The following is a 17,892-nucleotide window of genomic DNA, read 5'->3' on the forward strand; positions in this document are numbered from 1 at the left end:
TGGACACAGGAAAAAAGATCAGGGTGACAATATTGTTTACAAAGGACAGTGTGCACTGAGTGAATGTGTGAAGAATCTACTGTAACAATTATATATTGAGAATGGGTGTTATGATCCAAAGAAATAGATCAAATTAAGCATTGGATAAAAGGCATATCAGACAGGACCACACTATCAGGGGAAAGTGAACTCTTTTCCAAGTAACAGAGAAATTTGTGATAACATATTCATCCTAAACAAAGAGACACTGTGAACACTGACAGCAGAAGCAAGAAATAAAGCTGGTTTTCTATAAAGGTCTAAATCTTTAATGGATACCTGAAATGATTTTGAAGGCCACTGTTTTAAGACAGAACTTATCAGCAGCCACATTTATTAGCATCATCAAGAGCCATATATTTTGTGCATAAAGTAAGCACTTGTGTAAGGAGGTTTGTTTCTTAAACAAACATTTTTCTGGTCTCAGAAAAAAAATTGTCCTTGAATCAGCTTGAAGATTCAGGCAAGAGACTAATATAAGGCTAAGTACCATATCAAGAAATCTTTAAATACACCACTATCCCATTTCTAAAGTATTATGCAATATGCTATAATACAGCAGGGACATTTCAGAAATTTAGCACCAATATCACCTGTTAGTCAAATTATCTAGTTACATCAGAAAAGAAGTCTTCAACTCATAATCTTTCTGAATATTTACAACCTATAAGTTCTTTTGGAAGTTGGTATAATCCAGCCTTGAACAGTCACTAAATATTAGCCATAATCTCTTAGTTTATTTAGTTGAATGATTTCCAACACCTAAATATGAGAATCACTTCTCTTTACTCTAAACCAATTACATCAGGATTTCTTGGAATGAGAGTTGACCCTTAGTATATATTTCAAAAGTTCTGAGATTACTGTAATATACAGTCAAGTTTAAGAACCAATGAATATATGCTAAACAAGAATAGAGATTAAAATCTATATGTGAACTATACATGATAACTATATTGGAATTGAAATAATCAATTACTTTTTGTTTGCTTACATAAATAGAAATATCTGAAATGAAATCAGCTTCCTCAAATTGTCATGGTTTAGGTATGAGGTGTTCCCCAAAATCTCACATGAGAGAAAATACAAGAAAATTTAAAGGTGGAACGATTGGATTATGAGAAACTTAACCCAATCAGTGAATTAATCCTCTGCTAGGAATTAACTGAGTGGTCACTGAAGGCAAGTAGGGTGTGGCTGGAGGAGGTAGGTCATTGGGGGCATGCCTTTGAGGTATAATTTTGCCCCTAGCAGTAGAGTCATCTCTCTCTCTCTCTCTCTCTCTCTCTCTCTCTCTCTCACTCTTCCTCTGTTTCTGTCTCTGTCTCTCCCCGCACCCCCTCTCTGCTTCCTGGTGTGATGTCCTGAGCCACTTTCCTCCATCACACTCTTCCATCATGATGTACTCCCTCACCTCAGGCCCGAAGTTGGCCATCTATGGTCTGAGACCTCTGAAACCATGAGGTGAAAAAAAACTTTTCCTCCTCTAATTGTTCTTGTTAGGTCTTTTGTTCACAGAAGCAAAAACGCTGACTAAAACACTAATGATGATTTGCTTTGTAGAGTCCTTCACTTGGAAAAGTGGTACCTATACTTAAAGAGAATCTGCATTTTATCGTAGGGACAAGAATGGTTCTGGATGGGGAAACAGTAAGTAGGCAGGGCTCATGCTTCCACTTTGAGAACCACGTTCCAGAGGTCTGCACCTTCTGTATCAGAGAAGTGGATGGTCGCTTTCAAGCTAGCAGACAATTATGTTGGGTGCGTTCCAACAGGTCATAATCATTTATTTGAGTCTGGTCAGAAATGGTTCTAGCATGTAAGATGGAGAGTGAAAAAGGTTAAGTAGGTCCATGTCACCCTTGTTCATAATTTTGTGCTTAGTTCATTTGTGGTCTGCTGTGTGGCAGCATTTGCTGTTGATTGTGTGAGTGGGGCTGTATCTCAGTGAGACTGTTAAATGGTATTCTGATGACCATTATCCTAGTTAATTTGGTAGCCTGGTCCATCAGGCTCTCTGCTAGGTCCTTGCAGGATGAACTGGTAAAGATTTCTTTGTACAATTTTTAAGAGAATAATCTTATTCGAATTCATAGCGCTAAAAGAAAGAATCCATCTCTCTGTAGCTCCAGGGTGCCTTTAATTGTTTTCCTGTAAGGGATATCAGATAGCAGATAGCTTATAAATAGTTTCCCATCCTTGTCAGATTGGAGATCATGAATGACAATGGTTCAAATTAGAGACAGTTATCTTGGAGGGCTGTACCTTAATAGTGTGGTGGTGGCATCTGTGAAGTCAGGATCTAGAGCAGCAGTGTGCAATCAATGTAAAGTGCTGTGGTCACTGTGGTCATGCCCTGGACAAACCTCAAGGGCAGTTCGTGTGTTGTGAGAGACTTCTAATTCCTTACCAATATTAATTCTTCTTTCTTCTTTACTGAGGAAACCCCAGTTCTGGTCAATGAGACAAAAATGGAGGGGTTCTGGTAGGTGTACCATATCTTCCTACATCCCTGTTTGCCTTTATTTTCCTGTCCTAAATGTAAACGGTATCTGGAACTAGAATAGACATTCTGGAACTGTAAGCAAAATGTAACTTTCTGGAAAAAGGTACGAGACTTAGGTCCTGATGTTTTTGAATGGTAAAAACAATATCTTCAATATCTGTATTCAGACTTGTCACTACATAAAGTCTCCCAATTTATTTAAGTTACCCCTTTCATAGTGACAAAGGTGATGTCCCAAGCAGATATATTATGAGTATATTTCTGAAATGAAACTGAAGCAATGAAAAAACTACTCAAAAAAGTTGGGGGTAAACATAAGAAAACTTATTCAGGGCTAAGTCAATCAATCAAGCAGTAGGACAATCTGGAAATGCATAGATGAATCAAGACAATGAAGCAAAAAATGAAAATGGGGTTGGCAGAGACAAAGCAAAACATGGACAATGGGCTGATATGCAGTTCACATACTTAAGAGTTCCTCTTACTATGTTCTCCTTGTGTATGTCTTTGTACATCTCTCTGGGTCAAGGGCATATTTTTAAAGACAACAAATTGCACTGGGTAGGCAGGGACAAGATATGGGTGTGAACATGAGAGACATAGCATAGTGATATGCTGTCTCTTAGATAGCTTGCCAAAAAGGGTTGGCAAGATAATATGGCAATACCATAATGTTTTAAACTCCTGTCAAAATTAATTGTGAATGCTTGTGATTAAAAGAAAATATATTAGGTCATCTGCAAAAACAAAAAATCATAGTTGGAAGTCAAAGGTAAGTCAAAAAATTTTTTGAAAGAAGATAACCCAAGGATGTACAAATACAAGGTTTTGCATAAATGCAAAACCAATATGATCCACAAATGAAACATGCTGGTTTTGGAGGTTAGTATATTTGCCACCATCTAACATGTTCAAACATATGCTATCATCTGTAGAGGAGATTCAGTAAAGGTTTGGGGTGACATTTTGAGAAGCATTTTGCAATGGCTTAATCTTAACTGTGTTTTTTATAAGTATGAAAAGCAGATATGGTGTAAACCTCTGATCTAGAATAACCAAGATGCATTTTCTCTCCCCCTCTGTAATGGCCATTTCAAAGCATTGGACATACCAGATATGTTGAGTTGTCACATGTACTGCTTTTACCTTTTTTTTCTTTAGTTATCCCTCAAACTCTCCTCTAAATTATAGGGTCTTTTTTTTTTCTTGTTGTTGCTTTTGTTCTGTTCCCTGTCTTTTTTTTTAATGATCCATTTTCACATGTTTATGTAAAATCCTATATCTCAGCTTATATGGTTGTTTCTATCCATTCCATTCATTGTTGATTACATCTATTTATCTCTTCCTCAGTGACTCACATGGTGCTTTCTGCAGAGCAGACATTTAACAGTGCCTGGGGAACTGCATTTTTGGGTAATAACATCTAATTTCCAGGTTTTGGAAAAGGCTCTGGTTAGGTTAAATTGTCAGCACATCTCAAATTCCTGCCATGTTGATCATTCAAGTATGCACTAGTAACCCAAATAACCAGTGAGATGTGGGGAGATGTTTTCTGGGTGAATTTAAGAGGGAATTTCAAAGCATTGGACATACCAGATAAGAGGGAATGGGTGACATAAATGTGTTGTGTCTGCAGCTTCCAAAAGAATTCCTGACTTCAAAGAAGGAAATTTTTTTTTTATTTTTTCCATATTTTCAAAGAAGGAAATTTTTACCAATGGAAACAAAGAGAGCTGAGAGAACAGCAGACAGATTAAATCTCACAGCAATGCTTTGAACCTCTGTGTGATAGTCCAGCTTGGTTTGGGGGATTCTGTACTAGCCACTAGAAGCATCTGAGCAAAGACACATCCAAAGAGTGCATGGACAAAATTTTGAATTACTTTTGATTTTTATTAAATTTGACTCAGTTTTTTTCCCCATCACCTCTTCTGAACATTTTTTCTTTATTTCATTTGTATTTCCCAACTAAGGTGTATTTTGCATGTGTACATACCTTTTATTCAAACTATTTCTTCAACTTGAGGGCCTTTTTGTCATTTCTTTTATTACACAGTGACTGTTTTTTCCTTTCATACCCGTTTTCCTCTCACAATCATTTTTGTGTCATTAGTGGCATATAAAATCTTAGTAATATGCTTATTGTAGCACATATTTGGGGGGGGGATATTACATTATATATGTATGTGTTTGCCTTTCTTAGCTTTAGTTTATGATCCCCAAACTCAAACAAGTGTCCAGTTGGCAAGTTGTGAATAAAAAAATAAATAAATGTTCTCTAGTTCTTAATCCACAAAAATAATATGTCCAGTTACAAGAAATAACTTTATGTTGAGAAAGTAATGTTTACTTTTGAATGTTCAATAAAGTTTGACTCATTTCCCATCTGTAAATCCATCTTGGATCTTTTCTATAGAAGACATGACACTTATTCAGCAACACTTTATGGGGTACACACTGGAAAAAGAAGAGAGAGAAAGACTTCTCTAAGAAGTTTAATGTTAAAAAAAAATGGTGCCAGTATTTTGTCTACATGCATGAGTATCTCAAGATTTTAATTTCTTTTCACTTCAAGGAAAATTGTGATGTATAAACATTTTACAAATCTGGTCTCAAAAAACAATGATTTGAATAATCTGTGTTTTAACGCAAAAATGAATCATTAATTTTCTTAGTTTCTCATATAACATGTTTATTAAACATCTCAGTGTCGAGTTTCTTAAGATTTTAACATTTAACCTTAAGATGGAGCTAATACTCTTTTTGGTCTTGGGAATATATTTTGGACTTTCTCATCAACTTTGAGTAAAATGGATGACACTGTCCTTAAATTGTGCTTGGGGCAAAGACAAAGAAGCATCAGCTCATTTTTTCCAACTAATAAAAAATTTAATGGTGCAGTGTTTATTATAACATCATTTTAATGCTATCATCATAATGTTAAATATTTTTACTTTGCCTCGGTATGGTATTGAAGCTCAATATTATCATTCTTAAACATCTGCAATTTTCACTTGTTTTGAATATAGATACTGAATTTTTAACTTGGATTTTGGAAAAAAAATTCTATTAAAGATCAACATTTATCATCCTTTCCCTGTCCCTCAAGCATAAATTTTCAATCTATAAAATTTTCATAAATTTTCAAGCAAGACAACTTGTCCTGGGATATACTGGGAAGTATGATATTGGGAAGTCTCATATTATTAAGTATAGCTTTTCAAGATCACTTTTTAGAAATAAAAAAATTACCTCTGCATTAAAGAGAGAATTAAAAATCATTGAAGTTCTAAAGGAGTATGTGCTTTGATTATTGTTCCCACCTCTTTCTTTTTTTAAATATAAAGTGGCAATTTGTACTATTTTAGAAATATACATTTATATATAAAGTTTTGCATTCAAATCTCTTTATTTTTGATTAACTATGACTAAAGACCACAAATCAAATAAAAACTCTATATAATATATCCTCATTTCAGCATTTGTATATATACACATATCTATTTGTCAAACAATCCACTGTTTTAAAGGTGATTCTGACTTAAAAAATGCTATTTACAATTTTATGACAAAGAAATAACCTCAGCCTTAATGGTATTAAAATGAGCAGGGAAATTTTATATTTGACTGGGTCTCATCTTTTGCAGATGAAACTAAGCAACATCATGAAAAACTTTCTCAAGAGCAAGGCCTTGTAGAGTAAGCCAACAGGGTAGAAGAATAAATATGCTATTTCTGGGTCTATGTTTAAAAAAAAAAGATTGATGATGTTGCCAGTCTTCTTCACCAAGAAACCAGTAGTCCCAAACTATAATCTCCAAACTTTTCAATGAATAACAATCAATTCATTCTTTATCCTTTACTCTTGTCTTAATACTCTCATCTCCCCATAATGGCACCCAAAGATCGCCAATTTAGAAAAAAATACCGAGTTATTGAGTTGTCATTTTCTTAAAAAGAAGAGTTCTTCTAAAGAAGTTTTCTAGATTGATATGAAGCCTATAAATAATCACATTACGGAGGCTGGGGTTGTGGCTCAGTGGTAGAGCACTCACCTAGCATGTGTGAGGCACTGGGTTCGATCCTCAGCACCATATAAATAAGTAAATAAAGGTATTGTGTCCATCTACAACTAAAAAATATATTTTAAAAAATGAATCACATTACATTACATTGATGTCTCTTTATTGTGCCAATCCATAATGGCTTAAAAATGTTCTATGACTTTCATATGTATAATTAAAACCAAAATTATTACTATGATCAAGAATACGATGGCTTGGGGGTCTTCCAGTTTTCTGAAGCACAAAAATCTTAAAACTACCAAATGAAACTGCAGAATGACTTATTTCTATACTTTGAACTTAATTTTAAAATCAAGTTACGTATATTAACCAGAAAGATGTTTTGTAAGACTCTCAAAAGTTTTTTGTTTTCATTCTCAAGTCTACTGATTTTGAAACATATTACAGTAAGAATTTACAGTAACCATGTCTTAATTTATATCTACATACACAATTTCAAAGCTTTACTAAAAGCCATACTTTTCCTGGGAATCTCCCAGGGCATTTTTCTAAAAACTTTTTCCACTTGAAGGAGAAGATAGATGAGTTAAAGACCCAAAAATTAGAACAACGAAAAGTCAAAGTAATTAATAATTATATTTGGAATCAAACGGAAAACAAAGTATTAAAACTGACTAATTTTTGAAGGAAAAAGACAATTATAGTTTTATATTTCATAATAATTTCAAAACTTAGTGAATAATGACTGCAATAGGTTTTAATGTACTGTCAAAAAAGCAGCAGTCAAGTAAACCTTTACCCTAAGCTCTGAACCACATTTTCCTCAGGTTTATTCTATAAAAGAAATGAGTTGAAAATAAGCAAAACTAATTTCTAGAACATTTCATTGCAGAGAACATGTGCTTAATATGATATGGAGGAAATACAATACTCAGATTGGGTAGTTAGAACTCTGCTTCTTAACTGGTCTCATGAAAGAGACAGATGTGGGTCTGCATGACAAACAATGGGTAGTCACTGTAAGCAGAGAAAGGAATGTTGTTGGAGATTCCTATTTCTGTCATAATTTTCATAATTAACTAGATTAAATATATTGTCATGAAATCACCAGTGTAAGTAATTGTGAATTCTGTCCTTTGTGTTACTTGTGAAACCATTGCATGTGTTACTGATGAGACCATGTGCATTACTACAGAGGCTCCGGCTGTTTCATGCTAAAAGAGCTTGTGAACCATTTCATTGAGGCCTCTTTTTTATTTTTTTCAAACAAAATAAAGCTTTATGCTTGGGATTTGTTTGGTCCTGGAAGTGACAGGGGTCTTATGTTGAACCAAGAGTGACAAAGAAGATATACCAATATTTGCATTTTTTTTTAACAAGGGTATTCTTTTCCTAGAAGAGTGACATATCTTTTTTTTAAAAAATTAAATGCATTTATTTGTTACTTTCCAGATATTTTGATTAAACAAATATCCTTTGAAAATGTGTATTCAAAATCCTTGCCTAGTTGCATAATGTTTATTCTTTCCAATTGATTAGGCAAATTCCTCCATTTTTTTTTCTGGTAACTTCCTGATAACATAAATAGTATACTTGGTGAAGGACAAGAACCACTATTGAAGAATAATGATCATGTGGAGTGAGGGAAACTACATTGACCTTGAAAGAATACAGCAATCAACGGCAAGGTTGGAAGTGAGGACCTAGAGCTGCAAAGTGTATATATTTTAGGGAGTCATATTTCGAACAAGACATGCTGGACAGTAGAGATATAGGAGAAGTTACATGCTAAGTCTTCTCATTAATAATATCCATAAATCTGCATACATTTTTAAACATTCTGTTTTGTTTTCTTTTGTTGAAATTTGGATGTCTCTACATCATTTCTGATTTGTAGGGCTAAGTAGAACTATTTATTCCAATGCAATTGTACAACTTTCATTTCTTGGCTAATATTTTTGTCTAATACTTTAATTTTCCTAACTGTGTGTTTGCTTGCTCTTACACTGAGTTCTTTTTCATTCCTTTAAGCCACTCCCAGTTCAGTCCCTTGGAGCCATAGCTGCTAATTCCATAACTGTTTCTCCATGTCACCTGAAAATTCAGTGTACTAACAGTACCCTCTGTCTTCTAAGCTACAGATTTATTGTCAACTGGACTTATAAATGAGGATATATATCAACAAACAGTCCACCAGGTTCATAAGACGGTAAGCTAGGAATTCACAGCCTTGCCTCCCATTTTCTCATACAGTTTGGAAAATGCTATATACATAAAACTTCAACAAGGTACAAAGGGGAAATACATTGACCCATTTCCTTGGACTTATTTCTTTATGTGAAACCCATCTCTCTTTCCTGCTGCAAGATATGGTACAAAACTCTCTAAGACAACTAGACATGTACCTATACTCTCAAAGGTGTCCAAAATGCAAAAAAATAAGAACAAATATAAGAGTATTAGGACAAGAATGTTTTCTAAATGACTAAAAACTAAAATAATATCTTGTATTAATACCTTTGATAAAAATATATTCTCTTAGGAGAATTTGAAACTCTTGTTTATAAAGTAATTTATAAGTCAACTAATACCATTAGTTTCAATGCAAGATTAATCTTTTGCCAAAAAAAAAAAAAAAAAAAAAAAACAATCTTAATAGGTTCAAGAGTAATTTTTTGAAATTTTCCTTGATGTTAAGTAGTTCCTGGCTATACACCTTACAGGCATTAAAAAAGTATAATTCACATGTTCAATTCATGGCTAAAAAAAAAATCTTAGAGAAAGTATGTAATTGTGTGTCAATTCTAGATGTCCAAAACAAACAAACAAAAAAACCCAACATCAAACAAAACCACATATCACAGCATTATCAAAAGTTTAAGCCATTTAGAATCTAACGTCAGTTTGAGAGTTCAAGTCTCAAAAACCCTTTCCTTCTAGGTAACTTCTTTTCATCTTTATTGTAGTTGTTTATGAAGTAGCCCTCTATTAAGAACAACACAGTTTGATGTTTATGGAGTCCTGATTTATTTTTCCTTTGCTTTTATGTATACTAATCTTTGTGCATGTGAATTTTCTACCACATTGCAACAGGCAAGCTTTGGTTCACTTTTCTCATTTTACACAAAGGAAGATTTTGAGTGCAGAATCTTAGCTACTAGGTCCTGCATTGCCATTTTATTTTTCTCTCCTTGGGTGGATTATTGGAAGGACATGGGGAAAGGGAAGGAAAGAGTAAGGGAAGGGATAAGAGAGGGAAGAAGGGAAGAGTTCTCAGCTATGTTGAATCTTGATTCACGACTTTGCCTCCATTCATGGTTGGTGTTCCAGAACTTTTCCTTGAACGTCCTTGTTTTTCTCCAATTTCGTGTAGTGATGGTTCTCTGTACATACACACTGGAAAGCAAAATGACAATAATTACTTATGATAATGAACATCAATTTTGCTTCAATAAAATTCACAAATATTTACTTTAGGATATTCTTCACTTAATCACTGATTTTCCTCCACATTGTGAAAGGGTTTTAGTTTGATGTATAGTGGCTATCCCTGGTTCTCTTCCAGTTCTATAAGTCATAACCCTTTAAGCCTTCTTATATTGCAGTATATAGGTTCTTTCAGTTTTCTGGTAGATAAGGTTGGAGTCTTTACAGCCTCCTAACCTATATAATAGGATTTCTATCCAGAGTTAGGGAAGAAATTGGAGGTAGAGCATTTGAAGTTAGAAGTAGCATTTTGCTTTTTTGGTCCATTTTCTGCAATTTAGTTTGGGAAGGGAAAAATATTTACTGACATGCTCCTAACCTTAACCTAACCACTGTAAGAATCATGACATTGTTGTGTCAAACTGAACTGTTAGTTCCAAATTTCAGGACATCCTATAAGAAATGATAATGGAGAGGAGAGAGAAGAGGAAAGAACATGAATCAATTTCCTTGATTACCCCAGATTTTCTTTGTCTAAATTAAGGGACACAGCCCATGATTTTTTAGTTATTCATCAATAGGGAATGTGATTATGCAACCATGAGATTTCATTTTGCATCTATTTAATGGTCCTTTTCTCCTCTCTGCTTTGTCTAACTCTAAAGCCCAGTCTGCAAACTAGCATGGCTGTTGTGAGATTACTGCAACAGAACAATGTTTTCCAATTTATAGTTATTCTCCTAAGATAGGATCAATCAGCATGTTGAATCCATTTTTGCTTCATTAGACTGTTGCGAGTTAGACAAAACTGACTGTATAAGACATATTTCACTGACATATCAGGAATTATTATTTTATCCTTCATTTTGGAAAAACAGCTAAACATCTACATTTATTCAAGCATCACTCAATGGTTTAATAATGTGGATGCTATTTCCTACATAACATAGTTTCCTCCCTTGGGCTTGAAAGATTAAGAGTACAAGTTTGGAAGTCATACTACCTGGATCCACATCTTTTATTAAGCCACTTTCTTGCTCCCTGCTCAATAAATCAAATAGGTATTTGAATTGCTGTATTCTTCCTTAGGAAAAAAAAATGGATGCTTAGATAAAGCAAACTAAGGTCATTCTAGGAATTGTATGCAAATACAAAAAAATAAAGAAAAGAAAAGAGAGAAAAGGACAGAAAGAGAACAAGATCTTTATCAAACTTACAGATTAAATTTAATTTTTTATGCTTTAACTTTCATTCTTGTTTACAGCTCTGGAATTCAGTAATATATCTAAGTTAAGAAGGGGTATGAACCTCAATAAAATTTTAGAACTGAAACATAATCAAAATAGCATAATTCATTTAGAATGCAAAAAAGAAAGGAAAAAGCTTTTTTTTTGTAATACAACTGCCTTTGATAGCTGTATCAATTCTGAATTGCGCAAAATAAATGCCAAACAACATACAAGAGAAAAATGATGTGTAAGTGTTCGATAAAGTTCATTGTAAGTCCAAACTGTAAACCAAAACCTTTGTAATGAAAATAACAACCACGATGATGATCCCTTGAAAGATCCATCATTTTGAAGTATTCAAAGACATTTAAAATTGATTAAGTCATTTGATAATAATAATAGACCTATAAATATTGTAGGTAAGAAATTATCATCTTTATTTTTTCAAACATAAAAGAACCTAAATGTCTTCCCTAAAGCTAGATTGCGAGCAGGTAGAGAGAGGATAAGAATGCAGGGTTTCAAAGACCAGTAAGCCAGTAAAGCTGTAATTCATCAAATAAAGTATAAATGACTGCCGTATATTAGTTTAAAAGTTTCAACCATATATTAATCAGTATGTGAGCTGGCCTTACCTTTACTAAATATTTTAATGTCATCAAGCAATGATAACAATAAAAACAAATTCAGCATGGCTTTTATCAAAGAAAGAAAGAGTGAGCAAGTATGTGGAGAAGCTGAAATCCATGTGGATTGCTTATGTGGCATCTTTACTTGGACTTCTTAATAAGTTCTTTTGTCACACTATTACAGACAGTGAAATCCACTTTTCTACTCTTCCCCATTTTAATATATAGCACCCGGTTGTTCTTGCCCAAAACTTAAGTGTCATCACTGTCTTCTCTCTTTACCTAACAACCTACACTCTATCCATTAGTATGCTCCATCTGCTCTGACTTCTAAATAAATCCAAAGTCATTCTTTCTACCTGTGGCTATAAAGCCCTCAAGGAGAAGCTACCATCATCTTGTCTAAGATCCTGGCCAATTTCCTTGCAATCTTGCTCCAAACCTGTAATGACTTCCAAACACATTAGCCACAATATCCAAAGTCCTCAAGGAGGTTACCAGGTCTTATTTTATCTGGTTCCTGCCTCTACATCTTCTGCCCTTCCCCATTTAATCAATCCATTCCAGTCACATGACCCTTCTTGCTCACAAGTGACAAGCTTGGATTACATTAGAGTCTTTGGAAACAATTTTGCTTGGAAACTTCTCCCACATCTTTTCATGGTTTACTACTGAGATTCCATTCAAATGTAATTAATCTGTGTCATTTTTCCTGAGAGGTTTACCTTGACTTCCCTATGTAAAACTGCCACACTTTTCCCCTTTAAATCTAATATCTAATGGTGTGTTTAAATATTTGCTCCTCTATTTATTGTTCATTTGTGTATTTATCGATTTATGCCTTTCTAGATATAAATGCCATGAAATAAACCCACAAATAAAAAACCTTTCTCTTAAGTACCACAGCATCCCTATTAGTTAGAATTATGAAGGATGCTCAGTGAGTGTTCTGTGATTATTTTACAAAGGAATACCCTTATCTATTATCTTTGGTGCCTCACTTCAGAAGATGATAGCTGGAGTAAAGCTTAACTTTCTTTCACTTTTAATGTCAGTGAATCTTTACTTTCTCTAAAGTTCTAAACTTGGGCTGACTGCCCTAAACTGTACCAGTACATAGGTAGAACAGATGATTTTGAAAGAATACAGCAGTGAACATCATGTGATAATCTACATTTATCTAGCTTCTCTAGTTTATTGATATCTGCATAAACAAGTAATATGTCTCATCTTCATAGAAATAAAAAAATCAATGGCAAATAAAATAAAACAGCAAAATTAACAACATCCCTTTCTTTCCCCCATATGACCTATGGTAAATTGTAGCCTAGAAAACAAAGGATAGTCTGAGAATCATAGCATCTAATGATTCCATAACTCAGTGTTTCTCAAAGTGTTTCCTCTGACCTGCCAACAGCAAGAGCAATACCTACAACTTTAAGAACTTTAAATTACTGGACCAGCCTCGACATATAGAATTAAAAACTCAGAGGATGAAGTCCAGAAATTTATGCTTAAACAAGCCCTGCATGTGATTCTGGTTCACATTCAACTTGTAAAGCTGCTCTCTTTAATGCTTATATGAAAATCACTTCTATTGCTCTCTAAAAAACTGAATATTTGTCCATATGTCTTGCCTCTGCAGATGCTAATTTATAACAAGAACACACACAACAACTGATAAAGAAGTACAATGAATAGCTTTATATAATAACAAAGCCTATTCTCTTACACACACACACACACACACACATACACACACACACACACACACACACACACACCCCTCACATTCCTGTTAGAAAAAGCAGGAGGTCTAAAGTTAAAAGGTAACAGTTCTGGCCATAGCTTTGCCTTCTTCTAGCCCTAAGGACTTCAGTGAGTTATTTAACCTCTCTTAAGTTTAGATTCCTTATGTTTAAAATAGGAACAATAGGGCTGGGGATATGGCGCAGCTAGCAGAGTGTGTGCCTCGCATGCACAAGGCCCTGGGTTCAATCTCTAGCACCATAAAAAATAAGTAAAATAAAACAGGAACAATAAATATTAATCTGCATATTTTAATGGTTTTGGCGATTCTCAAGTGACAATCCGATTAGGGAAACACGTTGAAAATAACAATGTGCTATGTGAATGGAATTTAAAGTAGTAGAGCTGCTACAAATTATTACTTCTATGTGGCTGCTGAATTCTTGACAGATTATTTGAAAGCAAAGTCCTGGGTAGAACTAGGTATAAATCTTTGTAAGTCCATGTTTCTCTGTAGCAGAGAGTTGGACCACCTGTGGGCTGGGCCATTGCCATTGTTGTTGTCAGGTTCTGTTTTTCTAATGGAATCAATATAATTTCTGTTTTGGATGAAATTTAGAAATTATGCACTCGAATAACCCCCATCCTCTATCAGTTTCCATGAAAAAATTGGAATATGATTAATCTTTTTATTATTACCAATTTAATCAAATTTTCCTTGGTCCTCTGTAATTTCCCAGAAATGGAAAGGTTAGATTGTTCTGTTAGTTAATGCACCATTAAAGATATTTAATTGTCTTAATAGCAGATCATAGAAGGGCGTGGGCAATTAACATGAAGCAATTTCACGCCTTAATTAATGTCACAAGGAATCCCTTTGGAACTATAGGAGAATTTTAGTGCTGCTTTGGAAGCAATACACCATAAGAATGTACCCAGTATGACATAAATATTTATTACAAAGAGTTAACAGACATTGTAAATAAAAAGGTCTCTATCTTCATTTAGAAAGAGCAGAAACAATATTTGTGTGTAGAAGAGGGAGAGGAAGGAGAGTTTTATTAAAGACTAAATTTAGAAACCAGCAAAAGTTGCTTTGAACGAGTTGGAATAGTGTGCAGGAAGAAGGTATCATAGGCCAGCAGAGATCCAGAATTCAAAGATGGAGAGAGCTAAGCTAATGTTTTCTCTGCCACTAAAGGGATCAGCATTATTTGAGATCCTGCTTTGCAATTTCTGTTTTTCTTTTTTAGAATAGTTGGTTCCAAAAGAGAATTTGGAAACAATCTATTGAGTTCTCATCCTAGATAATTAAAATAAAAATATCAAAATAAAATTGCCATTATTGTCTTCCCAATTGGGGCTTTACAACATAATGACTCCTGATTTGTTCTGTTCTTTTTACCTTATTACATAGTTGTTGAAGGGATTATTGTTTTCCCTCCAGATCCAATTTTCTTTCCCTTTAATACTTCAATGACAAGCCTCACAGCATTTCTAAAATACATAAGACAGGAAGACAAAGAAAAAGGCAACTTGTATTTGATCTGACAAAATTTTTCTGAGAAATTGAGCTGTCTTTCAATGTTTAATTTTCGTTTTATTTCTATGAAATGGATGGAATTTATAATTGACTTCACCTTCAGAGATGAATGAGGATGGAAAGATAAATCATTTCCTCAAAATGACTTAGTAAATCATTTCCAAAAGTTTGATCAGAAAAATCAGAATTTCTTTATTCTTGGTTATTTGATGTCTATTAGGTTATTCTTTCTCAGTGATCAATTTAGGAAAATAATTGGAATTACCTCTACTAAACTTCATATAGTAATTTAATCTAGAACTTAAAACATACCTATCTTAATAATTTCTAGAAACTTTAAACTGTAACATTTTAATATATTTAATTCCATGGTATCAGAGAGAGATTTTATGAAGTTTAATCCAATACGTTGATCACAATTATTTGAATAAATTTAAATTGCCTATGACCAGATTTGATCAAAAGAAGCCCCAAAGTGCCAAATTCAGTTCCGAATACATTCTCAAATATGGTTGCCATCAGAATCTCTCAGACATTTTTTTCAACCTGTAGACTTCTAGGTCATACCTAAACTCGATAAATTAGCTCACAAAAGTTTGATCCTTCTGTAGAGATGACTCTCAGTTGATAGATACTGATCTTAATTTGGAAAGATCTTTCTTTCTCCAGGACTCAGTCCTGTAAGCTTAAATCTTTGGAAAGTGCACACATTCTTTTCAGGGAGAAGGAACTTGATTCTGAATACTCAACCACCTGCAGAAGCTGTGTAATGAGTGTCTGGAAGGAAGAGGGAGGAGAAAAGGAGGAGATTGTACTGTGTTCTTTTTAAAAGTGTATTTGGCTGCTGTATCTGATGATAGAGAGGAGGTCACCAGCAAGACAATTTAAATCTGGGGGAGTTATTTCTTTCTGGTGTGAACAATGCTCTGAAAGGGCAGAACTGAGAATCACCAAGCCTGAGCTGTTGTCTTGAATTCCTAGGGAGGGAATCTGTGTAAGTAGTGGTTGATGTGCAGTGTACATGGTAATGGGCTTAAATATCAAGTCTATCCATCCTGTGAACAGATGCCCCTGCAACCCCTCATTAACACCTCCTGTGTTCTAAACACCAGATGAGGAATGAAAGAGTGAAATGGGCTGGTGGATAATTATCACTTTATCTCTAGGACATAAAGAGCCTCAAACTGGTAAAGGTTAATTTTGGGAATTTGACATTCAAAATGAAACACTAGTAGAACTGGAATAAAATCAGAGATGTTTGGGGGGAAAGGCATAAGTGAAAAAAAGAAAAACAAAATAACACCTTTAACTTTTTCTCTACCAAGGGACCATTTCCCTTCAGAAAGGAGCAGCTCGCTTACTATGAAGTATTGGGTTCTACTAGGGTGTTGACATTTTAGTAGTGGGATTAGGGGTTTACACCAATTTAAAAATGAAAATAAAATAATCAACAACGTTTTTGGTTAAATAACAATATAAATAAGCTTTTATGGAGCTATTATTTTATATTTCTTGTATAAAAGCATCTTCAAGTTATGTGTTTTATAATTTGCTTGAGGAAAGAAAATTATCTAAAACCTTCTTTAAAGACATGAGTTACGGGGAGAATGCCTTTCATCCTAACTTTTATCAGAAAGAAATAAAATAAGAAAGAAAGAAAACAAAAAAGAAAGAGTGAATACAAATCACACTTTTTTGGAATATCTCATTAAATTGTATTTTTTGTTCAATAATTTAATAAAGGAATTTTTTTTTTACTATTTTTATGTGTAAATTCATGGTTTCACACTAAAGACTGATACACAATGTCACTAAATTTTAGAAATAATCTAGTCTAAATTCTAGAAAAGGAAAACTGATAGAATTCATCAGGAATAAAAGCAAAGTCTTCCTAGTTCTTTTTTTAAATTGATTCATTTATTTATTTTAATTAGGTATATATGACAGCAGAATGCATTTTGATTTATTGTATGCAATTGCAGAACAACTTTGCATTTCCCTGGTTGTACATGATTTACTGTCTCAGCATATGTGCAGTCATACATGTACCTAGGGTAATAATGTCCATCTCATTCCACCATATTTCCTGAACCCACTTTTCTTTCTTGTCCACATGGCTTTCCATGAACTGTCCTATCTGATCATCCACCAATATACATTTTCCTCATCACGTTGGATGTACCTGTCTCAATTCTGAGTGGTTTAGATCTAGCTTATATCAAGGTATAGCATTTCTGCTTTGCTTTCTGACTTTCCTGAGTATCTGCATATTCATAGGCTTATTTCAGATGCAAGGAGAGTATAGTGTGGAGGTTAGGTGCATATGCCTAGGTATTGGGATTTCAGATTGACAAACTCAATTTTGTACTTTTCTAGCCCTGTGATCTTGGAAAAGTTACTTAATTACTTTAAATATTAGTCTCCTCACCTGTAAAATAAGAATAATGACAAAGGGCTGTTGTCAAGTTGTACAGAGATAGAGTACACAGCCTGCCTAGAAAAAATGTTAGATTGATAAATTATAAATAGAAGGGTTAAGACTAAGAGGAATGGTAATAATAGCAGTGGTGAGAATAGTTTTAGTATCCCTGAAGGGAGATACTAAACAGAATATTGCCTAACAGAAATTCAAACATATTTCATAATATTGGAAATTCAATTATATCAAATAAAACTGCATAGAAAATCATTGGGTCATTGTTCATATTTTATGTATGATGATGATGATATCAAAGCACATATAAGG

General features: G+C 33.9%; 1 protein-coding gene across 2 annotated transcripts in view; it reads right to left on the reverse strand.

Moving 5' to 3' along the window:
• Positions 1 to 9,206: 9,206 nt before the first annotated feature.
• Positions 9,207 to 17,892, reverse strand: part of Fgf12 (fibroblast growth factor 12) — a 504,207-nt gene continuing 495,521 nt past the window's right edge. For both annotated transcript variants that reach the window (XM_027936105.3, XM_027936103.3), the window contains one exon: positions 9,207 to 9,966. In XM_027936105.3, coding sequence (XP_027791906.1) covers positions 9,848 to 9,966 — 119 coding nt within the window. In that variant the 3' untranslated portion in view covers positions 9,207 to 9,847. The remainder of the gene's footprint in view (positions 9,967 to 17,892) is intronic.

Source organism: Marmota flaviventris, chromosome 8, assembly GCF_047511675.1.
Source record: "Marmota flaviventris isolate mMarFla1 chromosome 8, mMarFla1.hap1, whole genome shotgun sequence".
In the NCBI taxonomy this organism is placed as follows: domain Eukaryota; kingdom Metazoa; phylum Chordata; class Mammalia; order Rodentia; family Sciuridae; genus Marmota; species Marmota flaviventris.